Genomic DNA, 26,136 nt, shown 5'->3' with positions numbered 1-26,136 from the left:
TCCCTTCCCTCATTTCCTCTTATTCCCTTTCATTGTCTCCGTCTTTCTTCTTATTATATCATCAGTCCTCTTCTTGTCCACCCTTGTAGGAGAGCACATAAACACACACACACACATTCACACATTATTTCTATATATTCACATACATTACTGTATATTCATATATTACTATATATATTCACATATTCATATATATATATATATATATATATATATATATATATATATATCCCTAATGTCTTCCTATTCCTGCCCTGTGCTCCAATCCAATGACTTCCAACATTTGCTTTTTGAATGGATCTTAGGGACTCATAATCCTCTCACTCTCAATTTCAATAAGAATAACCCCACTTATATCTGTTTTATATATTAGTATTCTTTATAAGATTAAAGTAATTGAATAAAGAATTCCTTATGTCAACTATGTATGAAAATCACCAGTGGTGGTCAAGCTGGGCTCCTCATTTTTATCTATTACCCATCTCCCCTTTCTTGTTCCTAAGCCTGAGTTATCTGAAGACTCTTCTTTCTGCCTGTCAGAAAGCTCATCCTTCAGCTTTTCCCAAATGTCCCCTCTTCGTGTTGCCCTTCCTAGTTCCCCAGATGTGACCTTTCTTTTCTTTAAATTCTTCTATAGCTTGTTGAACCTCTTTTATTCCTTGTGCTTAAACCACTTGTGAGCCTGTCCCCCTTATATACATCGGTCTATAAGTTCCTCAGGAGCATGAATTGTGTCTCAGTATGATAAGCCTAACTTGTAGGAGGTACTGCATTAAGATTTCGGGGGTTGAGATTTAAAAAAATCAATATAACTCACTCTATCCTTATTTTCTACTTCACTATTTAATTTCTGTGGGAATTACTATTTGGCAGTAGAAGTGAGGAATGATTATTCTTGCCACACATAAATTTGGATTCTCCTATTAACATGAAGAGTAGGAAAGAGAGGTTGACAAATGTGATAAGGGGTAAATATGGTGAGCTGTATAGAATCTATAAGACTTAATGCTAAAAGGCCACATGGAAAGTTGATTTTCTAAAACCATGTTTAATTTTACTGCTGAACATACATACACATGAGAACTATACTGTTGTTTTAAAAAGTGGGAAAAAATCTCTATGAACTGATGTGGAGTGATTTCCAGGATATACTGTTAAGTGAAAAAACAAAGTCCAAAAGAGTATATGTAAATAATATCCAAACCCTCTTCATGATAAAATCATTCAACAAACTAGGAATAGAGAGAAATGTGCTCAACCTATAAAAGGCATCTATGAAAAACCCATAATTAACATCATAATTCATGGTAAAAGATTGAAAGCTTTCTCCCTAAGATCAGGACTAAGATAATAATACCCACTCTTGCCATTTCTATTCAGCCTTTTACTGGAGGGTCTAGTTAGGGCAATTAGGCAAGAAAATGAAAGAAAAGGCATCTAGATTGGAAAGGAAGAAGTGGAATTATTTCTATTTGCAGATGACATGATCTTGCATATAAAAGTCCTAAGGAGGGATGCCTAGGTGGCTCAGTTGGTTAAGTGTCTGCCTTCAGCTCAGGTCATGATCTCAGGGTCCTGGGATTGAGCCTATGTCAGGTTCCCTGCTCAGTGGGGAATCTGCTTCCACCTCTCTCTCTCTGCCCCTTCCCCCACTGCTTGTAATCTCTCTCTCTCTCAAATAAATAAAATCTTAAAAAAAAAAATCCCAAGGAATACATATATACAAGTAAACTATTAAAACAAATAAACTAGTTTAGTAAAGTGGCAGGATAGAAGATCAATATACAAAAATCAATTGTATTTCTATACATTAGCAATAAGCACTATAAAAATGAAATTAAGAAAACAATTCCATTTATAATAATATAATAAAAAGAATAAAATATTTTGGAATTAATTTAACAAAAGAAGTATAGAACTTGTACACTGAAAACTATAAAATACGGTTGAAAGAAATTAAAGGAGACCTAAATAAATAGAAAGGCATCCGTGTTCATGGATCAGAAGACTTAAGATGGCAATAGTATTCAAACTGATCTATAGATTCAAAGCAATCCTTGTCAAAATCCCAAAGGGTAATTTTTGTGTGTGTGCAGAAATTGACAAGCTGATCTTAAAATTCATATGAAAATGCAAGGGACCTAAAATAGCTAAAGCAATCTTGAAAAAGAAGAGCAAAGTTGGTGGACTCATCCTTCTTCATTTTAAAACTTAACACCACTCGACAGTAATAAAAACAGCAGTGATACTAACATAAAAATAGACATATAGAACAACGGAATAGAATTTAGGGTCCAGAAATACACTCTTAGATTTATGGCCAATTGATTTTTCACAGAAGTGTCAAGACAATTCAATAGCAAAAGGTGAGTTTTTTCAACAAATGGTGCTGGGACAGCATATCACATGCCAAAGAATGAGTTTAGACCCTTTCCTCATACTATATACAAAAATTAACCATAAGTGGACCATAGACCCAATTGCAAGAGCTACAACTACAAAACTCTTAGAAGAAAACAGAGGAGTAGATCTTTGTGACTTTGGATTCAGCAATGATTTCTTAAATATGACACTAAAAGAAGTGACAAAAGAAAGACTAGGTGAACTGGACTCATCAAAATGAAAAACCTGTGCTTCAAAGGATACCGTCAAAAAAGTGAGAAGATGACCCTCAGAATTGGAGAAAATATTTGCAAATCATATACTTGATAAGTATACATATACTTGTATTCAGAATACATAAATAACTCTCACAATTCAATAATAAAAAGACAATTTTATTTTATATAAAGGGCAAAGGATTTGAAAAGAAATTTCTCTAGTGAAGATATAAAAATGGCCAATAAGCACATGAGAAGATGTTCAATGTCATTAGTAATTAAGAAATGCAAAGCAAAACCACAATAAGATCCATCTTTTTCCCAATAAGAGGGCTAAAATAAAAAAGAGAGACATTAACAAGGGTTAGCAAAACTCAAAACATATGTCCTTGCAAAAACCTGCACATGAATGTTCACAGCAGCATGATTCATAATAGCCAAAAACTAAAAACAACTTAATGCCTGTCAACTGGTGAATGGATAAACAAAATGTGGTCTATGTATTTAGTGAAATATTGCTCATCAGTAAAAAGGAATGAAGTATTGATACATGCTACAACATGGATGAAACTTGAAAACATACTAAGTGAAAAAATCCAGATACAAAAGGCCATATGTTGAATGATTCCATTTATGTGAAATGTCCAGAATAGGCAAATCTATAGAGGCAGAAAGTAGATTACTGTTTGCTAGGGACTGAGGGAAGAGGGTGGAATGGGAAGTGACTGCTAAAGGGCACAGGATTTCCTTTGAAAGTGATGAAAAGGATCTGGAATTAGATAGTGGTGATGGTTACAAGATCTTGTGAATTATATACTTTAAAGGGGTAAATTTTATATTATGTGAATTATATCTCAATAACAACCAAAGAAATCTGGGGGGAAAAGGGTTATACATCGTGTGTTACCTTTTGTAGAAAAAAGAAAGGATAAATGTCTCCATTTACTTTCGCAAAGAGAAATGCAGGAAGAATAAAACAGAAAACAATAAAATCATTTACCTACAAGGGGGAGGGGTAGAGGAACAGGCTATTTTATGCTGGATGATTCTAGCTAGCCAATATTATAGAGTTACAGACAGGAAAAAAATTGTTAGCAAATCACTAAAAATTAGGAGACCCAGTAAGGATTTGGTCATGTGTTGACTTCATATTAGTAAAGAAGGAAAGGAGGGAAGGAAAGAAGATAAAACAACAGACAAGAAGGGAAAGAAGGAAGGAAGAGAAGGAGGGAAGGGGAGAAGGGGAGGAAGGAAAGAAGGGAGGAGAGAGGGAGCAGGCTAAAGGGAAGAAGGGGCATCGGCTGTCATAGTGGTAGCATGCCTCAGGTTTCTCTATTTTACAGGCTGACCTTCATATTGGCAGGACAGCCCCACCGGGGCGTGTGATAGAAGGATGCCTGTTGGACAGCTACCATCAAGGCATTTTTCTGAGCTGCTTGGCATGCAAGGGTCACTTGCATATTTTCCACTCCTGAATGGAATAAGAGCTAAAGGAATAAAATGTGAGAAGGTATTAGGAATTTTTGCCATAAAGAAAGAGATGAAGTTGAGGATTTGAGATCACCACTTATTTAACATGTAAACATATGAATCAAACTGCAGGATGAACTGAGATCCTTGCTCCTCAGCCATGGGAATGAATCTGGTCTCTCTCTAAGCACCATTTCACCCCAGGAAGGCACCCTCCAGACCTGATTTGCTCTGCAGCTGGACACCATCAGGTTTCTGGTCAGAAAAGGATGAGTAAGCTCTGATGAACTAGCAACTACTAGCAACTACTCAGTGGCAGCCTTTTAAAACTGCCAAGATTAGATTAATGTTTAAAAAATACACACACAGGGGGTGCCTGGGTGGCACAGTGGTTAAGCGTCTGCCTTCGGCTCAGGGCGTGATCCCAGCGTTGTCGGATCAAGCCCCACATCAGGCTCCTCCACTATGAGCCTGCTTCTTCCTCTCCCACTCCCCTTGCTTGTGTTCCCTCTCTCGTTGGCTGTCTCTATCTCTGTCGAATAAATAAATAAAATCTTAAAAAAAAAATACACATACAGGGGTGCCTTGGTGACTCAGTCAGTTAAGCATCGGACTTTATCTCAGGTCATGATTTTGGGGTCCTGGGATCGAGTCCCAAAGTGGGCTCCACACTCAGCAGGGAGTCTGCTGGTCTCTCCCTCTCCCCCTCTCCCTGCTTGTGCTTTTTCTGACTAGCTCTCAAATAAATAAAATCTTTAAAAAAATTAAAAATTAAAATTAATTTAAAAAAATAAAAAATACACACACAAATACAAACCTACACATACAGAGGCAAAGAACTCCATCTGAGTGGAAGGGGAAAATAACAGCACCAAGTTTAAGAAGATCAGATAAAAGCTCCAATAACAAGTGCATATTTTAAAAACTTGGTACAAAGATGGTTCACTACATGTGCTTCCTTTAAAAACCTAACAGAAGTTATTGCAAGGGGTGTAGCAGGCTCCATGGTTCAAACCAGACCAATAGGCACATCAAATAAGACAAGGCTATCACCATTATTTATGAAGTTGGAAGCTTTTTTTTCTACATGGCAGCCAAACATATGAATTAAATATGATGAACTGTAAAGAAAATACATGAGCAAATTGCTTAATTTTACTTCGGTTTTCTTTTAAAAAAATAATTTACCTTAAGGATGGCTTCCTTTGTATAAAAGCTAAACTTGCCAACCTGGTTATCATCCACCTCAGAGATGGCTAAGACAAGAGTAGTAGGAGAATATCTGCAAGAAGAAACATGATGTTGTTCTGTTGTACCATGTCATTAGTCAAGGGATGCCCATTCTGATGGGACCGATTGTATGTGAGCAGCTCTAAGACGTCAGCAATAATAGCAAGCGCAGATGTTACACAAGACTTGATATTTCTGTCCAAAGATTGAAGGGCTCTGGGGTCTTTTCAATCTTTATTGGACTTGATCTCCCTGCAGTTTCCTTGTGGTAACCACTGACTCCAAATTCTTTTCTCTTGATCCCCATTCCACCATTTTATTCTGTTTTTCTTTGTACCTTCGACCTCATGTCCTCAGGCTCTTCACTGACTCAAACCCCTTTGTCCACTCCCTGAAAGCTATCCAGTTCTTCCTCTCTTCCTTTGCCCCAGTAATTATCTAAATGTTCTCTGCAACCTTGTTTATGCCTTGGGATATAGTCCTTTGTCCATACCTAAGAGACTTTGTCACGTAGTATCTATGAATCCTGGTTTCTTCATCTGTAAATGGGAGATACCCCTATCTCATAGGGTTAAGGCAAATATTAAGTGGGATAATATGCATGAACGTGCTTTTTAAAATGTATGCCACTATGCTTATGTTTGATATATGTTGTTGGTATAACAGCACTCCAAAGTGGCAACTTTGAAGAATTAACATACATAAAATAAATGCAAACTCAAGAGACAAGATCCTTGGATGCATAAACCTTCCCCTGATAATTCAGAAGTCTCCCCAGATCTTGCAGGATTGTTGGGTCATTGTTGGGAGAACCAATCATAGCTTGACCATGTTAAAGATCACTTGGGCACTTTGTGCTAATTGGTTGCTTCCAGTTGAACAAAAATATGCCCTACTTTATATCAGTGTAGAATACCAGCTCCAGCAGGAAGCCCTTGAAGAGCCAGAGAATAGCTTGGCTCCAGGTTGGAGACCTAGCTAGCCTCGCCTGAGGCCCAATCACACTTCTTGCCTTCAGTTTCTGTGAGATATCACTATATCCTTATGATAAATTCTCCTTTTGGTTTAGCTAGTGTGATAGGATAAGGCAGGAAATATTTTGCCTCCGGGGGACATTTGGCAATGTCTGGAGACATCTGTAATTGTTACAATCAGGGAGGAGAAGGAGTATTACTGGCATCTGGTAGGTAGTGGCCAGGGATGCTGATAAACACCCTCTGCTGCCCAGGACAGTCCCCTAGAAGAAAGAGTTATCCAGCCCCAAATTTCAATAATGCCAAGGTTGAGAAATTCTGGGATACCATGTTCTATCATCCTAACCCTCTCCATTTCAGCCCATGCTCTCTTTGGAGAAGAGAGGAGTTCTTTAACATGTTAACACATCAAAGTTACATTTTGAGCACTGATCCACACTAGCAAAACAAAGGTGACTTTTCTCCTTGGAGTCATCTTTGCTTTCCTTGGGGTGGGGTCAGTACCAGGAATCTCCAGGGACAGAGCTAGGACCCTCAGGGGAAGGGCAGACTAGAAGAGAAGGAAAGAAGAGGGAGACGGAAGTTTCTCCTCAGCACACATCAAAGTCTGATTCAGCACAGAGGAAAAAGATTCCTTTCCCCGACTAAGTAGACTCATGATCTGTTACTAGTAAGACTTTTTTCTTTCCATCAATGGGCTGAACCTATGCGGCATGAAGAAGTTTCACTGCTTAGAGTCCATTTCTGCTGCTGGCCAACAAGAGTCTGACAGATACTGCCCATACACGTTAGATTTGTACATTGTATTAGAGTTTCAAGGAAACAGCTGCTCGCAAAATTTGACTGACTTCTTCCTGGTCCCAGGGAAAGTGGGAGAAGGGATCTGGACTTCTGATCCATGGTTCTTGCCCCATGAAACAAAATATCACACCCCTTTCTACCCAGAAGCAACACGGTCAACCTGGGCAGTGGCTGAGCCTGTGATTCTGTCTCACGTGAGCTCTCTGATCCAATTCCTCCATTACTCAGTGTTTTTAAATTCAATTATTCCCTTTCATTGAGATCTTCCCCCCCTTAGTAAAAAAAAAAAAAAAAAGAAAAAGAAGAAAAAGAAATGGCATCATGACAGATAGAAAATAAGAGAAGGAATTTAGAAATAAAATTGTATTTGTGTGTCCAGTGGTGATAGAAATTATTTTTCACTGGCTGTTCTTCTACCACTACATTATTTTTACTTTTGACCTTTTCAAGGCTCACCTGTCCACTCGATCACTGTCTTCCAGCAGAGAGGTGATAAAGACAGGAGGTGGATGGTCCAGTTTGTCTTTGAGTGATGCAAATTCAAAGTGAACAGGCCTCAGATACAAATGGAACTCTTCAAAACCCATCTCCCATGCCATTTCCTTATAGAGACTAAAAGGGGGGGATGGATAAAGAACCAAGAGCATTTGCTATTATTTTCCACTAAAAGAAAAGTGGCAAGAAAATCCAAAAATCTGAACAAGCACAAAAGCAAAAGTCAAAACAAGAGTAAGCCAAGTCCAGTATAAAGTGAATGAGTCACAAAGGTCTTGCATCCACTCTACGCTATGACAGTTAAATATAGTAGTTAAAGTAGGAGGAGATGTGCTTGGGCACTTCCTCAACTGTCATTTCCTGCAAGCTGGCTTGTGTCCTCAGAGTGCTCATGGGGTCACCAATATTGCTTTCAGTACAAGGCTCACTATTTTCTCTTAGAACTCTTTCCCGCTTGTCTCTGTCCTCTCTTTGAGGAACATCTTTGTTCTCTTAGATCCAGGATCTCCATGCTCCTGCCTCATGGCCATTATCTCTCAGTCTTCATTGGCTTCTCTTCCTCTTTATTTTCAAATCCTAGTACTTCCTCTATTAGTTTGCTAGGATCCTGTAACAAAGTATCATAAACAGAAATTTGTCTCACAGTTCTGGAGGCTAGAAGTCTGGGATCAAGGTGTTGGTAGGGTTGGTTCCTTCTGAGGGCCATGAGGAAAGGATCTGTTCCAGGCCTCTCTCCTTGGCTTATAGATGTCCATCTCCTGCTTGTGTCTTCACATCATCTTCCTTCTGTCTAAGTTTTCTCCTCTTATAAGAATACCAGTCATATCGGATGAGGGCCCACCCTAATAATTTCATGTTAACTTGATTACCTCTGTAAAGACCCTACCTTCAAATGAGCTCACATTCTGAGGCACTGGGGATTAGGAATTGAACATATGAACCTGCCAGTGGACACAGTTCATCCCTCAACAGTGCCTCTTTTACGAAGATTTCCTTGATCCACTTACAAAGAATGAAACACTCCATTTTCTGAGTTCCCATTGTATTTTGGTTGTATGACTAAAATGTCATGTTAAACTGTCATAGAACTAACTTTTGAATTGTGACCTCCCTGAGAACAAGGATCAAAAATTAAGGGGAGGTAGTATCATAAAAGTTAATAAATATCTTAACTCATAGTAGTAGCTTCTACTACTTTCTAGTTATGTGATCTTAGGCAAATTACTTAACTTTCTAAGCCTCTACTTCCTTGCTGGCAAAATACTAATAAGGATCCTCTTAAGGATATTCTGGAAATTAAATGAATGAATACACATAAAGTCCCCAGTACAGACCCTGGCCATACAAGGCCCTAGGTAATGGTTGGTGGTAGATGATTGGACCCTTTAGGTCTATAGGGCCTCTCATAAGGACTAGAACATGACAGAACTCATACATGTTTGCAATAGACCCTTTAACTCCATATCTTTCCTGCTTATAGGACATGTCCACTTGGATGTCTTCCCATCACCTCACACTCATACCTAAAACCTAACTCATTAATCTGTCTCTGTCTCTCTCCCTACTTGTTGAACCTTCCATACCTCTGTCAGGCCTGAATACCGTCACTGACTCCTCCCTATCCTCTCTCTAGTCCCTCTACTGCTTCTGCTCTACTATTCAACTTCATCATAGTTAAGAGCAAATCCAGTAAATATTCGAAGTGACTGTGTAGGTTAGGCCTTATACCGGGTGATGGGACACTATGGGAAAAAACATGGGCAGTGTTTTTGCAAGCAGGAAGCTTGCCCCAGCAGGAAAACTGATAAACCAGTATTAAGCATCTAATTGAAAGGCAATGTGCTGAATGGAGAGGAAGCCGGGGTGCCAGGAGGAGGGCCTAGCCTAGCTGAGTGGTCAGAGAGGCATGTAGGGAGTCCTGGGTGGAGAAGGAACAAGTGAGTGAGGTGGTCATTTCAGCCATTTAGAAAGCTCACTCTGGCTGCCCTGGGGCATAAAGGGAACAAGACTTGTAGACAGGGAAACCTGCGGTCTGTTCTCCCTGGTCTGGACCCTCAGTCCCCCTACTGACCGAGCTAAGTATACACTCTCCAGACTCATTCCTATCAGCCGGTGGCGGAGGGTCACAAGTTCCAAGAGTTTGGAAAACGTCTCCAGGAGCAGCACAGGAGAATCTTGGCTTTGGTTCTGTCCTTCGTCTGTTGCAGACTTGAGTGCAAGCAGACCTATCTCCTCCATAAGAAAGGGATCTCCCATTACTTTAGTTGAAAACAGCTAAAAAAAAAAAAAAAAAAAAAAAAGCACTTTTTAAAATCAAAAAAAAGAAAGTTCACATATTAAGAAAAACACTCTCGGTGGCACAGTCTCTGGATCCAGATTTTCTGGGCTCAAGTCCTAGCTCTGCCACTTACAAGCTGTGAAATTTTGCATCTCTCAGTTTCTTCATCTGTAAAGGGGGGACAAGAATAGTAACAGCTAAGAGGAACAAGTAGATAATGATTATTACCTAACAGGATTGTTCAGAGAGTTAAGTGAGGTAATATATACAAAAGTGCCTGCTACACAGTATTTGCTGTTATCATTATTATAACTATTTTAAGTCAAAATAAAGAATAGAAGTAGAAGTCCCTGGTATTTTCCAAGTATTTTAGAGGGTGATAATAATAATAATATCCTACAAACTCTTCTAACTGCAGTGTTTTCACATACATTACCTCATTTCTCTCTTCACAAGATCCCCCATGAAGGAGGAATCACGGAAGCCATGATTTCCATTTCATCAGTGAAAAATCTGAAGCAACACTGAAACTTTCCAAGGTCACACAGCAGTACCAAGAGTAAACTTAGGCTTCCTAATTCCAAGTTCAGTAGTTTTACAGTATGCTAAACTGCCTTTACAGTGTTCCTCGTGGAAGAGCCAGCCCTGGGCAATTTTTGAAATAAACTCATTGTTCTTTAACTCTCTCCTGCCACGGTCTCCTCCGCTCTGACATCTCTGCTAACCTCTCACTTACTCCCAGCAAGGACCCAGTTTGGTGCCCCCGCCTCTGCCTTTCCTGGCTTGGCTCCCTAAGGGGGCAAGCTCCCTTATCTGCCCACTTACCTGCCACAGGCCTATTCTACTCAAAGATGCAATTTCTCAATTCTTGACGTCTTCCAAAGTGATATAGAAATGTAAACTAATTTCTGCATGTCTTCTGAGGGCAATACCTGCCCCATTTTTTGGCCTAATACAAAAGGTTAATCTGAGGATTTATCATTTCTGGATACAAATTTGAACACATTTCAAAAATAATAATAATAATTAAAACTGGTATGGCATCAATGGGAAACTAGATAGGTATCTCAAATATTCACTATGAGTTATAAGAGAATTTAACATACATTTAAAAGATCTGGTACCATAATACAATGTGAAAAGAATCTGCAATAAGTGCTGGTAAGATACATGATAGTAATTTTGGAAAAAATTCCATTTTGAGCCATACTTCATACCCTCCTCTCTGCCCCCCTTCTCTGTCTCCAAGTAGAATACTACAGAAGTTAAATATTTTTTTTAAAAGATTTTATTTATTTATTTGACAGAGATAGAGACAGCCAGCGAGAGAGGGAACACAGGCAGGGGGAGTGGGAGAGGAAGAAGCAGGCTCATAGCAGAGGAGCCTGATGTGGGGCTCGATCCCAGAACGCCGGGATCATGCCCTGAGCCGAAGGCAGACGCTTAACCGCTGTGCCACCCAGGCGCCCCTAAATATTTTTAAAATGAAATCAAAACCTTAAGAAATTAGAAAAAAGTAAGACCTAAAACATGTGGGAAAAGATTTGCTTTCTGGATTTAGGAAGATAGAAGAAATCACAAAGGAAAAGATCAACAGATTTTACCATATGAAAATAGAGTTAAAAAATAAGAAGACAAATTGGGGGAAATATTTGCAGAAAATATGATGGACAAAAGGGTTAAAGTTTTCATTTAAGAGAGCTCATGTAAGTGGATAGGAATGACATTAGGATTCTAAGAGATAAATAAAAGGGAAAGAACAGAAGAGTCACAAAAAATACAGCTTGTAACAAGACATTTGGAAGGATATTTAGTCTCAACAAATACCAAGGAAATGAAAATTAACAGTGCAATGCCACCTGTTATATATGGCGAGAGATAGACGTATTTATATTTATATAAATATGTATAGACATTATATGCTTAACCTAATACTGTACAATGTAGCATAATTGGTACTCTTATAAATTATTGGTGGCATTACAATATGCCAACTTGCATCCAAATACTTAAATTTTGTTTCAGTAATTCTACTTCTAAGAATCTATCAAAAGGAATTGACTTAAAATATGGAAAAATCTGTGAGCATGGAGATGTACCTTATAACATTTTTAATAATGAAAAATTAGAAACTACTTGATGTCCAACAATAGGGAAATAGTTGGATAAGTTATGATTCATCCCTTAAGGAAATTATACTCATAAAGGTGAGTATAAAGACTAGTTAGCAATATGGAAAAATATAAAATACAATGTTAACTGAGGAAACAGGGGATAGGATATGAAGGATATGATCATAACTATGTAAAACATGCATATGAAGAGGATTTGAATTCAGAAAAAAAATTACTGTGAATGCATTTGAGTGATTATATTTAGGGTAATTTTTTTTTGCTTTCTTTTTTTGCTAAAATTCTGATTATTTTAATCAATTTAAAATTAATTTAAAGCAAAATTTTAGTTTGCACAGGAGGGAATAGGAGACAAAGGCAGACACATGGAAGGGATATTTTTGGCAGCTGGGGCCCTTGAAAGTTCATCAAACAGCATGTAACCACAGAGAGTAAGGTCAATTTGGAACCCCAGGCTCAACTGTGATAACCTTAAAAGAAAAAGAAAAGAATTAAAATCTAACTACAAATACCATGTAAATCATTAGGCCACAGTTTAAACCATAGAATGTTAGAGGTGAAAGGGACTTTAGAGACCATTAAGCTCACTTCCACCCCCCTCCCCTCAAATACACAAACATAATGTAGAAAATAGGAAAGGGAAGCTCAGAGCGGCTAAGAGACTTGTTCAGAGTCACACAGGAAATTAATGGCAGGGCTGAACTCGAGTCCAGGGCCCTGACTCTTCACTTAGCACTCTCTCTCCTCTACCAGATCTCAGCTCAGGAGAAAAAGAGGGAATTTCAGGAAGAGTCTCAGTGGAAATAATATATATAACTTTTAATTAAAAATGTATATTGTTAAAAATAAATAAAGAAATATATATATATATATATATATATTAAGCCAGAAAACATTTCCCACATACCTATGTACATCTCCCTTCTAATTGTAGCAGTATCCTGATAAATTAGAAACTTTGACCAAAAATGAAAAAAGAATTACATAAAAAATGTTGGCAAGGCCTAGGACTATGATCTGTCTCTGGCCAGACAGGGGAGGAACAGAGCCAAACAGAAAAACAAAGCTAAGTAGTAACATCTGGGTGGAAACATTCTCTTTGCCAAGGAACCCCCCCTCCCCAACCCTCTTCAGAGAACCTACATCTCTCTGGAGCTGAGTGCTGTACCAGGACTCGGGCCTGGCTGGCGTGAGCCACATATCCAGGGCCAGCTGCAGCACACGTCTCTCCAGCAAGGTGATGCTGCTGGCGGCTGTGGGTCTGCAGGTGTGGCGGGCCTCCCGGAGGAGGTACTCAAGGGATCGGGGGATGAGAGATGCCAGGCCCAGGGAAGGGTGGAACTCCAGTAGATAAACGTTTTTCAAAGCTGGGCTTAAAAAGAGGATCAATCAATGACAATTTTACACAATGAAGAACTTAATCTGTTTCCAAAGATATTTGAATTTTTCATTTTTTAAGACCAATAAAATAGCTGCTATAATCCAGGGCATTATAAAAAATTGGGAGTTCAAAGGGGCCAAAGAGGCCATCCAGACTCCGCCACATTACTACAAACATGCTCTTTGCTTTAACGTGAACCCCTTTAAAATTGGAAGCCATAAGAGTTTATTCCTGAAAGTCCAATCTGATTCTTAAACTGTATATGGCAAACCTGTAAACATTCTAATAATCGGCATTTAGTCAAATATTTGAAAACAAAATAACTTAAAAGTGACAATATAACTTAAAAATAAAAATATTAAACAAGTAATTTCTATGATTGGTTTCTATTTTTCCCCCCTGAGTCTTTATCCTTTTCCCTAAGAATGGTAATAAACAAAGACAAATTTTAAACTCTGTACACAACTGCCAGAATCATTCATGTTTGCCATGAGAATGTCCTATTTTATAAATGGATGAGACCAGAAATAATAAAATGCTCGTCTGTCGGTATTCCCTTAAAATAGAGGATCAGTGTAAGTCAAGGGCCTTTTTCTCCCTACATCGAACTGAAGAGCGTAAATCCTTCTTAAATCTATACCAATCGGATTCCTCTTTGTTCTAGGTCTTAAAAAATACAATGCTAACGTTGGAAAGGAATCTCATCAAGCAAATAACATTTGCTTTTGAGACTATTCTGACAGGTCCTGGTATCCATATAGTCCTAGCGTGTTCTGCCGAAAAACCTCTCCTGAACAGTAGAGACTTGCCATAGCCAGCTGCACGCACACGCAGCTGATGTCTCAAGCTTATTACAGTGAAGAAATCGGTCTTGAGAAAGGTCTGTAGAGAACATGCAGTCTTGTGCCTGGTACCCCCAGGGCTCTTTCTCAAGGGATAAGGTTAGAACAAAATCCCACGGCATCCTGCTTGTCCCCAAGAGGGTTCCATAGCCCGGGGTGGCAAAGTTCTACCTAAAGTGTACACTTGACAGGAGTGCAGGGCCCTGCCTCTGTGGTTCACAACTGTGTCCTCACCTCCTAGCACAGTGCCTGGGAGCTGTAGGTGCCCAACAGATTCTTACATGTTGAAGGGAGCAAGACAATTTCTCCACCTATTTGAAGGCAGTAGAGTGGTTGTGATCAAGGGCCACACAGACCAACCTGGGGCTTGTCACCCACTTACCGATTCCCTCACCACCCTCAAAGGCTGGGAAGGAATGGGGGTTCAAGCTACATGTCAAGGGGGTGACTTTAAGCATGTACCTTCTCTGAGTGATTTCAGGAAATTTAATCTGCTCTTTAAAGGGGTAGTGGTCACAAGGTGAGTCTGCAGAAACCTTTTTGGTGACACTTACTAGAATAAATAGATTCCTTCTTGGGAAACTTTTAAGCACATCCAAGTTTCATATACATTGGCTTATGTGGCACCTCTGATTAAACTCTCTGATGGCATTTTAAGAGTAACTGCTTCTTTTTATAGAACTTCTCAAGAGAATAAAGATTCTACCCCTGGTGGTATAACTTTAAATTCTAGCTTCCTATTCTTTATTACTTACAAAGCAAATGAATATTGAGGATGCAAGAAAATCCCTCTTGTGGGACTTTTATATCTACTTCACTCATCTTCCCAAATACTTGAGAGGTACTTTATAGAAGAGTATTTAAACTTAATATCATACCCTTAACTTATCTAAAAGATTAAATGTAAACTGTCTAAAGACAATGCCACCATACCAGCTATTGTTGATGGAAATAAGCTGCTTGCAAATGATGTTAAGGGGAAGTCCAAAGTTACTGCTATCATCTGGACGGCCTTCTTGCCAAAGCCTCTGGACATACTCCCGCTGACGCTCTATCTAGAAATGTAGCATAAAAGTTAAAATTAGAAAAGTTAAACTTTCCCATGGATGTGAATTATGAGCCCTGGTATGAGAAGAACACCAGTCCTTTGTGTCCCTTCATTATTTGACTAATTTTCACCCAGACACGGTTTTGAGGATCCGCTTACATGAAGACACACTGGTCTCTCAGTCTGAGCCACAGATCAGCCAATAAAAGCAAAGGCAACCAAATTCAGACAATCTTAAGGGGCACAGGAAAACCTCTTTCTGTCAAATAATTGACTAAAAGGAAAAAATTCTAACCAGGTCTAAGGTAAATGCACTGCCTCAGTTTATCTTCTGCTTACTTCCTGCCACGGACTTTTCCCCCAGAGGACATACACTGTAATTTTTCCTTTTGTGTCCTAAAAATAGCCACAACATTTAAAAAAAATAATAAACATAACCTTATACATTAATGGCTTGTAAAGGGGTTGTCTCATCATCCTTTCAATACCAATAAACTCTGAAAATAAGTTTCCTATTTTTTGTGGACCATTAAATGTAATTAGGGTTGGAAACTTCCTTTTAAGACCATAGTTATGCTTGGAATTCAACAATGCAAATGAGCTTACAAATAAACATGCTGTACGTGCTGCCCTAGAAAACCCGGATTCTGAACACGCGATGAAAGGAAAGCACTTTTCGGTTCTGGCCTGGGTTTTCCATCGTCTTCTCACATGCGATATTTTAAAATCCAAATGTACTTACGTGCTGATTGAGGATGCCCTTCACTAGCTGCAAGTGAAGCCTCAGGCAGGTGCATTCATCTCGGTAGGCCTTAATGAAATAGGGGTGGCTCAGATCAAACCTTGGGTGCCTGTGCATGATGTCAGTGATCACTTGTGCTAAGGCAAACCTCTCCTCAGAGTCCAACACATGCTGGTAGGCTTCAAAGTAACTGTCAAGAAGCTGCAAATAAGGTTTATGGTCAGGGAACAGCAGAGGCAGCCCTAGGCTCCAGCAAAGAGAGGTTAGACCCCTTCCCCCATGTTTGGAAAGCCCCAGGCATCAACAGGAGAGAGATGGCTCAGACCCTCCAGGGACCAGCCTGGCAAGGGCAGAGGCAGCACCAGTGCAACCCAAGGGCCACTAGTTAACCCACTGAGGTAGGGAGGGCAAAGGAAGGGACACTAGTTTTGCCTGTGTCCCTTCTTCCTCTGCTCTCTACAGATAAAAGGGGGGTGATATAATGAATAATATAACAGCTGATAGTTATAAGCTCCAATGAGACAGGGCATGCAATGTCACTTCATCAAATATATTTCTCTGCAACACTGTTCTCTACAGACTCATTCTCCCCTTCCATTTTACTCCATCACCAAAGGTAGGCGGGTGGCTTCCTTGCCTCTTTTTTAAAAAAATATTTTTATTTATTTGAAAGAGAGAGTGAGGACAAGCCAGGGGCAGGGAAGAGGCAGGAGGAAAGGAAGAAGCAGACTCCCCACTGAGCGGGGAGCCTGATGAAGCTCTTGATCCCAGGACCCTGGGATCATAACCTGAGCCAAAGGCAGACATTAACCAACTGAGCCACGCAGGTGCCCCTTCCTGCCCTCTTCCTATCCTCAGCTCCATTTCTGACCCCTTTTCTTTAATAGTTGGCCCAAATTTCACCTAGAAATGATAGGGGGTGGTAGAATGGAAGGCTGGGGTGAAAGCCCCTAAACACAAAGGCATTTATCCCAGACAGGACTCTATGGGGAAGGGCTTCATATACAGAACTCTCAAAGGTGTCAGGGGAGCTTCTTTTCTAGTAGAGGTCACAAACCTTTTCTAAAAACCAAAGAAAGCTCCCAGACACTAACCCAGTAACCATTGAAGAGTGTTCTCAGTGTGGGAATTCGGAGAGAGAGATGCTCTTTATTTTGCTTTTACATTTGTCTGTGACCTTAAGAATTTATGCTCTGTGTATTAATTGTTTGTGTGTAATTAGTCATGGTGCTAATCAGAAAAATGTTCTTCAGAGATCACTGGGCTAGAATCCCAAACAGGGACCTAAGGGCAAGATAAGCAGTTCTGAACAGTGTAATTAGTGTTCAGGCCTGTCCCACAGTATATCAAATATATTAAGACATACTCATATCCCAATCAAATTCTTTCCTGTAAAAACATTAAATGATATTCATAATTTTGCTTTTCAGGTTATTTGGCTACAAGCGACACATTGAATTAGTGATTGGCTATGATTTCTGGGCAGTATATAGGGGTTGTTAGGACGTGAGAAGATCTGATCTATAAATTTTCATATGCAATGAGATGTTTATAAGTGCTCAATTACAACATGTTTACATTTTATTGACATGTAATTAAGCATCTATTGATAACAATTTTGTATTTTCTTTTCATATTTCGGAGTAATGCATGTGGTTTTCCTCAAATCGCAAACATTTTCAATGGTACCTGCAAAGCTCTAAACACTGAGTCCACATTGCCTGATGGATAAATCAGCTTCGACTGGAATCTTCTGAGGCTTTATTCTATTCATTTCACAACAGAACAATTTCTTTCCTTTGCCAATCTAATCCAACACATCCTCCCTCTGAGTTTTAGCTCAAGATGACCCTCCCCAGTCTTCTTTCACTCCTCTTATGGAGGTTTCACTCTTCTGGAAGGAGTCAGCTCCCGTTGTAGCCATATCACCAAAGTCACATAGACTTGCCCAGTGTGTGCATTTAACTGGCAGCAAGGAGTGAATTGTTGTTGAGGTTGCAATTTCTACCAGCCTGACAGCCTAGCACACTTTGACGTGCATCAGAGAAAAAGTGTATCTTGTTTCCTTGGGAGTTGGTCTTCCCGGTGGCTTGAGGCCAGGAAGTCAGCCCTCTTCTTAACAAACTAAGAAATTTCCTAAAAGGAGATAAAGAGCCCCTCTCTTTGTGTGGGGTCCAGAGCTAAGACCAGAAAAAACCGAGAAGGTGCAAACACTACTTGAATACAGGGGGCAACATGCAGAAGGCAAAGGGGAGGAAAAGCCTGAAGTGTCTCCATCCTGCCAGTCATGCTGCCAAGGCTCCCAAAAAAGGTAAACACTCAAGATCAATAGCAGACTAGGAATCAAATACTGCCTTATTAATAGATGTCCAGTATCTGGCCTTCAGTGCTAAAGCACAAGGAGGGAGAGCCCAGGGCACTTTATGTAGCATCCGGTTTTGCAGAATGGGAAACATTGGTGTAAGGGAACTTAGGTCAACCTTAGCACAAAAAGGAAACCACCAAAGGAGGCTAAAAGCTCAGAACACACAATGCGCACCGTAGGTTAGAAACTCACATATATCAGAGTGAGAAATGAAGGAAGTTGGAGATTGCCAGGCCTTTAAGTGAGTCCCAGGGAAAATGAAGCAAACAGAGTGATCTAAATTACCTGTTCCCTCCTCAGAGCTCTACTCTAGAATAGCATTTAATTATTAAATAGTAGAAGACAAAGCAGAAGTGAAGGAGTGATGGGTAAGAAGGGTGTCACTCAATAGCCTGGGGGGGAGATTAGGAAAGAAACAATTACTTCCCTAAATCATTCTGGACTAACTTGAACCTTTCGGACTGGGCCAAGGCAATCCCAGGAGCCGGTTTGTAGTATTTGTATGCCTTGACCTGTTTTTTTTTTTTGTACAAAGAGTCCTATTGTTTGGCTCTTTGGCAGAAGTTCGTGGGGGAGGGCTCTTGCTGGTGATTTCAATCTGCTGATACCAGGTTGCAGAGGTTGGCACTAAAATGCCAAGCTCATTTGTGTTGTTCATAGGATTGCCTGATTTAACAAATAAACCTACAGGTCATCGAGTTATATTTGAATTTCTGATGAACAACAAACAGCTTTTTTAGTATAAGTATGTCCCAGATATTGTCATATTTTACTTGGCAGCCCTAGCTGTTAAAAAGGAAAACGCAGCTCTTCTTTTTACATTGAGTAGGCTTTCTCAAGCGTTGGCCTCAACCTCGAGAAGCTCTCAGATGGGCCCTTGCATAATTTTATTATTAATTCTTTCCCAACAGGGGCAAGACCATGATCTTTCCGCCTCACAGGTTCTACTTATGATCTGTTTGCTAACTGGCCCATTTCCATTTAAACTCTAGGCTGGTATTTGTCTAAGAAGTCTTCCTAGCCTGTCAAATGTCACCTGTGTGTGTCAAGGGCCAGCAAAATAATACGTGGTACACACTGACGAGAGGTCTCAAATATTGGAGAAAATAGAAAAAAAAAAAAAAGCCAAAACGAATAATCTCAAACCTGACTGTGTTTGTATTATTTTTACCTCAAACTCTTTATATTTCTGGGACTTAAGAGACCTAAAAAAAATAGCATTTTAGGTCAAATGAAAGTGCAAAATAGAAAATCAAGGCTAGACACAATTTGTCACAGATTTTTTTTTTTTTTTTTTTTTTTTAGTGCTCTAAACACTAATTCAAACTCCCCCAAAAATGTGTCCTCTGGTGGTTATAGACAGAATTAGCATTTGGGGCACATGTCACTTAGCAGTCTGTACATCTGATGCCTGGCTTCTCTAAGAGTTCCTTAATCCACCTAAATTCACATCAGCTCTAATTTTATGAACATTTATACATAATATGGTTACTTTAAGGATTTAAGGCAACCCACTGTGTTTGAGCAATTCTTAACTCTAGTGATTCCAATATATTTAACAATCAAAAACAGCTGAGCAAACTTGGCAGTAGAATCAGTACTGGGAGAAATCAATTGTACTCTAGATAAAAATATGGTTTATCCATTAAAAATAGGCTCTTTTGACAGAATTTCTGATTTAGAAGGCCACATTTTACAGTCTTGGCACAGCTATCTCAGTTTCTATAGAGAACTTATTGTCAGGGTGAGAAAGGAGGGAGACATTTTCAATGATTTTTTTTTAAGCTAAAATAATTTCATTTACCATAGAAGAAACTAGTGGACAGCACTGGTAGCTTAGCACAGGATGACGCATGAGCCAAAGTGTGGAGAAATCCATTTGTTTTTCAGTCCTCTCTGCCCTTCTATTCTTCTATTGCTATTGAGTCCTGCCGGGGTGGGGGGCTCCACAGGAGGCCTAGGCTCACTGAAAGGGAACCAGGGGAGAGAGAGTCCAGAAAAGGGGGGCTGCTTAAAACTCATGTCTGGACCAATGAACTTGTTGAGTTTAGGGATTCTGTCTTAGTTAGTTTCAATGATTACACTCTGAGTCTAGATCTCTCAGTTGATCAAAGTAAGTTTCTAATTGGCAGATCAAGGTTGCAGATGCAAACTCTGTAGAGGCCAGTTCCCCTTGAAAAGAGGAACACTATTCAAAGCCCAAGGCTCCCACCCTTTAAGCTCAGCCAGGTGTTTTCAAAAATTGGGTGACCTACATCTCTATGAGTAATAGACCAGAAAGTAGACGAAATGGTAAACCATCTAATCTACTAGAAAAACAGTTCAAAGAAAACATTTCCACTTCCCCATCTTCTGACCACATCACAGTGCACTGTAAGCTGGCTTCCACCCCCATACCTCTTCTGAGAGTCCTACGAAACTGTCAATGACCCTGGTGACTGACCCCATTGCCCGGTGTTTAGGCGTCATCTTTCTTGATGTTTTGCTGCACTCCACACTAGTAACTATCCTCCCCTAATTAAAATGTTTTTTGTTTCCCCTAGTAGCTTTCATCACACTATTCCTTCCTTTTTTCTCCAGTTTCTTTGGCTTCCTCTTATTCTTCTCGTGGATTCTTGTTCTATGACCTTCCCCTACAATTTAAGTGTTGCCCAGGGCTGCATCTCAGACATCTCTGGCTTTTCCTGGTCATTTGATTCATTACTGTGGTTCAATGTTCACTTTCATATCTCAGCTCATACCTGCCCCTGACCTTCAAACCTCCAGCTCCCACAAAACATTCACACCTGTTTTAGCAAACTCTCCTCACATGCCTGTTGCCACAGACTCAGTATCATCTTCCCCTCTAAAGTGCCCCTCCTCCTGCATTCCATGTCAGTTAATAGCCTCCTCCCTGAGCCTGAGAAAGTCATTTTTGATTCCTTACTCTCTCACCCCAGCATCCAGTCTTCAAATCCTGCCATGTTCACTTCTGCAAAGACTTCTTGAGTCTGCCCCTCCTTCCTGTTCTCACTCTTCCATCCTTGGTGTAGGTCCCCTCCTACCTCTCTAGGTCACTGTTGCAATAAGGGCACTTGTTTTCTGCAGGAGCTCTATCCAATCCATTCTCCATACTATTACCCGAGCAGCTGTTGGAAACAGAGCTATGATCATATTTCTCCCTTCCTGAAACTCACCAGTGGCTCTTCTTTGCTTATAAAATACACTGTAAATGTAGCATGGATTAGCAGGCCTTTCACAGCTGTACCCAAACACATATTCAGCTCGTTTCTTATCGTGCCTTTAGCGCCTAGTCATAGTAGTCTTTTTGTGGCCCAAACTCACCATCCCCATTTTACACCTGCCTGACATGGCTCATGCTGTTTCCTCTGCTTAAGAATTTTTCCTTCTCTGATAGACAACATCTTACTCATCTCTTAGAACAGGATTAAATATCTATTCCTCTGAGAAGACTTGCCAGCAACTCCTTTGCTCTGATAACCCCCCACAGGGCAAATCACTCCCTCCACTGTGGTCTCCGGGGATCTTGCATGTGCCTCAGTTGTAAGTGGTTAATCACTGGGTTGCAATTTTTACTTAAGAGATTGGATCAACTTCTATAGACTAGAAATTCCTTAAAGACAGGTTATCTTCTCCTATTTATCCATAGGTTCCTAATGTCTGGAATAGTACCTGGTACAGAGTAAATGCTTAATGTTTGATGAATAAACTCCCAACAATTGGTGATCATCAGAGGGGCTCGTAATCAATGCCGAGGACACAAATGAAGAGCAGCGTTTCATTTATTACTAGGATATGAGCCATTGATGATACGATGATGAATTTAGCAACCTTCCATTTCTTTGCCTTAAACTTACCCTCATATTTTACTGCACTGAGCATACCTTGCCCAACTGCTTGCCTCACATGTGGTGTATTTCTAAAGGCTCTAATAAGGTCAGTTTGTCTGTGTTTTGCAGAATGAGGCTTGTCCCTGACAGGACAATGAATGTGAATGAAACCATCACCCATTCTCAGTAAACACATATATAAAAGCCTAAATTATATAGCCCTCTAACAAATTATGCCTGTAAGATAAAGAAAATTTTATTTTTATTTTTATTAACATGGAATCACAGTAAAGAAAAGAAAATTTTTTATTCACATCCTTACAACTAACTGAGATGATTTAAATAAAATAATTATTTACTTTATTAGGAGGCCCCCTGAAAGACCCACTGAGTTTTTTCAATACTGGGTTTTGTAAGAATGTTTAACAGATGTTTTGTTTTCTAGGGAAAAATACCTGGCGCTTGTTTTCTAGAAGTGCTGCTTCCCAAGTCCACATGTCATACAGCACAGCAAATCTATCCACACTCGCATGGGCCCATCCCCAGTCCTGGCCAGGATTTGACTCGCTGCCCTCTTTGTGACCTGGGAGGGAAGGGGATGAGAATGACCAGAGACAGGCCTTTCCACGAAGCTATTCTTATTAGAAAAGCAGCCCTTGAACTGTCAGCTCCATCTCAGGAATGAAAACACTGAATCAGTCACAGGGATTCCTAAGAATCAGCTGGAGAGCCATTGGCAAATGGCTGGGACATACTTGTTGACTTCTAAGTCAATAGAGGTTTTTGTTTTTACTCTTTAATTTTAGTTTTAAAGACTAATTTTAGAAATGTAACCAACATTCAGTTAATATGAAATCTTCACTAAAATGTCCTCAGACCTATAATTTAAAGGCAAAACATACATTTCTCCTTCTCTAAAAACAGGTCCCTGGTGGTTTAACAACAAACCCAGTTTAACCTGCTATTTCAAGTGATGCTAGCCAAGTAAAAACTCTTCAGAGAAGTTTCTAAGATATTCCTTAATTATGTTAATTACTAACTTAAATCAACAAAGGTAATCATTGTTATTATTCTGCTAAAATATTTTCCCACTCCATTAATGTTAATTTTCAGTATCAGCATTATTATTGCTTTTAATTTTTGAGTGGTCTATTTTAGAATGAAATATAAAAAAGTAAGATTTTCAGCTGCTGAACTTTGAGTTCAATAATTATCACGCATATGATGGGTACTGAACAAGAGAAAGACTTCGATCAGGGATTTCTCTAGCAACAGTTGGGAAATCATTTCACAATGAATGACTACATACTTACTAGCTCAGTTGAAGGATGCCCATGTGGCTAATGACTACTGACTGTTTCAATCAAATTAAATTCTGCGCAGCTTGAAACAGTTGCATGGGATTATAAATGAATATCAATAGAAATGATGCATTAGTATGTAGAATAGCCAGTAAAGATAAAAGCCAGAAGCTGAAATTAAATGCCATAGAATGTTGGATGACTTCGCTCATCCCATGATTCAGACACCCAAAGGGCTGTGGCAAAGAGGGCAGAGTTCAAGCCAATGTTAAGTTAATTCTTTCTAGCTCTGAAAGGGCAATTGTCAAATATTCTTTGAGCAGCATTTTATACCAATATGAAAATGAATTATTCTTCATTACCATCTACATAATTACAAAATAGCATAAACCCTTGCTAAATTTCCTTTTGGGTGTTGCAATGTGTCTAGAAACTCTAAGCTCTTTCCAAATAGAATGCTAGTGTTGTCACATTATTCCAAAAGGATTATCCTTTCCTCACCTATTCTAAAATTGGATACATTTGAGTGATGCCAAAAGGAAGTAGAGAATACATATTATAGGTTATTTGATTACCCTGAGTAATGATTTCTCCCTTTGATGCTTATCTGGCATTTTCCTACCCAGATCTTCTTGCATCCTGGTGTTTTTTTGTCAGGAACCCAGGATATGTTTGCTTCTAACTGCTGTTTGCCCAAGGTCAATCACTTTTTTTGTCACTTAGGAAAAAAAAAATCATTACCTTCACTTGCTTACTTTGCTTTCCACAGGGCCCAGCATGAAAGCCCTTGCACCCAGGGACTAAGGCAGAAATGCCACTGAGGAACGAGTAGAGTCTAAACAACAGTAAGAATTAGGATCAAGCTTTGAAAGAATAGTTGCAGTCTTCAACAAGAAGGGGGACTTGAGCTGCAACAGAACCGTATCTGTTCTAAAGCAGGTGTATACTGGGGAGGTGTATGTGCTTACTGAATTTTCAGATACTCTTGGATATGCATTTATATTTTGAGGCGGAAGGTGTTAAATGGACCTCCTTCCTTAGGAGGTGGTACACTTTCACAGCTGAGATTAGGGACCATTCGCTCCCTAAATGATATCTGTAATCCAGACCTCCTAGAGCTCCAGACCCACATATCCATAGTGTTCACTGTTTGTTTGGCTGGTTGATTTTTAAAAATCCGACTTCTGACCTTTTTCTTTCTCAATGTAATGGCTGGCCACGAGCAGCAGTTCTGCCTCGAGCTCCTTCAGATCCCTCAAGGCTTCGTCGTACATGATATGTACTCCGTGCTGGTCCTGTGTGTGGATGGAGCCAGCGTCCATGCTGTAGTAGTCATCCTGGTTCTCCACTTCAGAGAACTCCATGAATTGGACACAGTGGACCTGGGGAAAAGAAAGCCAAGCCCAGAATTACCGGAAAAGGGAGAGCTATACTTTGCCAGCCCAAATGGACCACACAGCAGGCTTCTGCTCTCACACAGTGGGCTGCCAGCATGGAGCTGTAGATGGGCCGAATGTATAAAGCGCTGTAGGTAGAGAAGCAGATATTAGCAAAGAATGTTGGCAGGGAAGGGTAGTGAGATAGATAACTAACTGATTATGCTTTTTCTGATTAATTCAGGGCTACCTGGAAAAAGGCAGGCAATAGAGCTGAGTGTTACATAGAGATGGTCCCTGAAGTCAGAGTGCCTGTGTTCAGGTCTCACCTCAGGCAAGTCCCTCAGCTACTCATAGCCTCGGTTTCCTCATCCATAACATGGGGACAGTGGAGATACCACAACAGTTGTTACAAGGAGTATGTGACACTGTGCTGATGAAGCACTTGAAATCTATAAACATTAGCTGTTAAAGATTTTTTATTTTAATTATACAAATACTTTAAAAATGCATTAATATAGTCTCATGTCTTAGTAATATACTGAATTGAATAGCGTCCCCCCAAACTTCATGTCCACCTGAACCTGTGAATGTGACCAAATATGGAAATGGAATTTTTGCAGATATACATAGCTAAAGATGACGTCATACTCCAATGACCAATGTTCTTATAGAAAGAGGAAAATGTGGAGATAGACATACAGGGGAGGAGGCCATGTGAGGACAGAGACTGAGATGGGAGTGATGCATCTACAATCCAAGAAATGCCGAGTAACACTCAGGATTACTAACAGCTGCCAGATGCTAGGAGAGACAAGGAAGGAACTTCTCCTGGACTTTGGAGGGAGCAAGGCCCTGCTGACACCCTGATTTGAGGCTTGTGACATCTGGAACTATGACAGAACAAAGTTCTCTGCCAGTTGTTATGAGCCACTCATTTCGTAGTGTTTTGTTATGGCGGCTCTAGGAAATGAATACAAGTAATCTGAGTATTCCAATCACACTTTTTCTTAGGTGACTGAGGAATCACTGCATCCTGAGAATTATTATTCTAATAATAATTCTCATAATTTCAAACTTCACTCTTGCCAAGCCTCTGAATTCACCCCACCCCCATGCCTAGCCTTCATCCTGTCTCAGCAGAAGCCCCCCCACTTCTCCATCCCCGCCCACACAAAGCCACTGCACCCACACCTCTCTCCTCCTGCTTCCTCCTGTACTATAGGGAACGACTCTGCTCCCCTTCTCTGTGGCCATCTGTCCCACCTCTG

At 39.9% G+C, this 26,136-nt stretch overlaps 1 protein-coding gene across 1 annotated transcript in view; it reads right to left on the bottom strand.

Moving 5' to 3' along the window:
- LOC123792892 (uncharacterized) overlaps positions 1 to 26,136 on the bottom strand; it is a 138,910-nt gene that overhangs the window by 74,643 nt on the left and 38,131 nt on the right. Inside the window, exons 14-22 of the mRNA XM_087865371.1 lie at positions 24,679 to 24,871; positions 22,644 to 22,771; positions 15,994 to 16,194; positions 15,137 to 15,258; positions 13,124 to 13,352; positions 9,642 to 9,844; positions 7,532 to 7,687; positions 5,259 to 5,352; positions 3,950 to 4,087 (exon numbers count right to left, since the gene is read on the bottom strand). Of these exons, the coding sequence (XP_087721497.1) occupies positions 3,950 to 4,087; positions 5,259 to 5,352; positions 7,532 to 7,687; positions 9,642 to 9,844; positions 13,124 to 13,352; positions 15,137 to 15,258; positions 15,994 to 16,194; positions 22,644 to 22,771; positions 24,679 to 24,871 (1,464 nt within the window). The remainder of the gene's footprint in view (positions 1 to 3,949; positions 4,088 to 5,258; positions 5,353 to 7,531; positions 7,688 to 9,641; positions 9,845 to 13,123; positions 13,353 to 15,136; positions 15,259 to 15,993; positions 16,195 to 22,643; positions 22,772 to 24,678; positions 24,872 to 26,136) is intronic.

This window comes from Ursus americanus, chromosome 11 (genome assembly GCF_024610735.1).
Source record: "Ursus americanus isolate L20-20 chromosome 11, mUrsAme1.1.p, whole genome shotgun sequence".
NCBI lineage: Eukaryota > Metazoa > Chordata > Mammalia > Carnivora > Ursidae > Ursus > Ursus americanus.
This window is presented reverse-complemented; position numbering and strand designations above follow the sequence as displayed.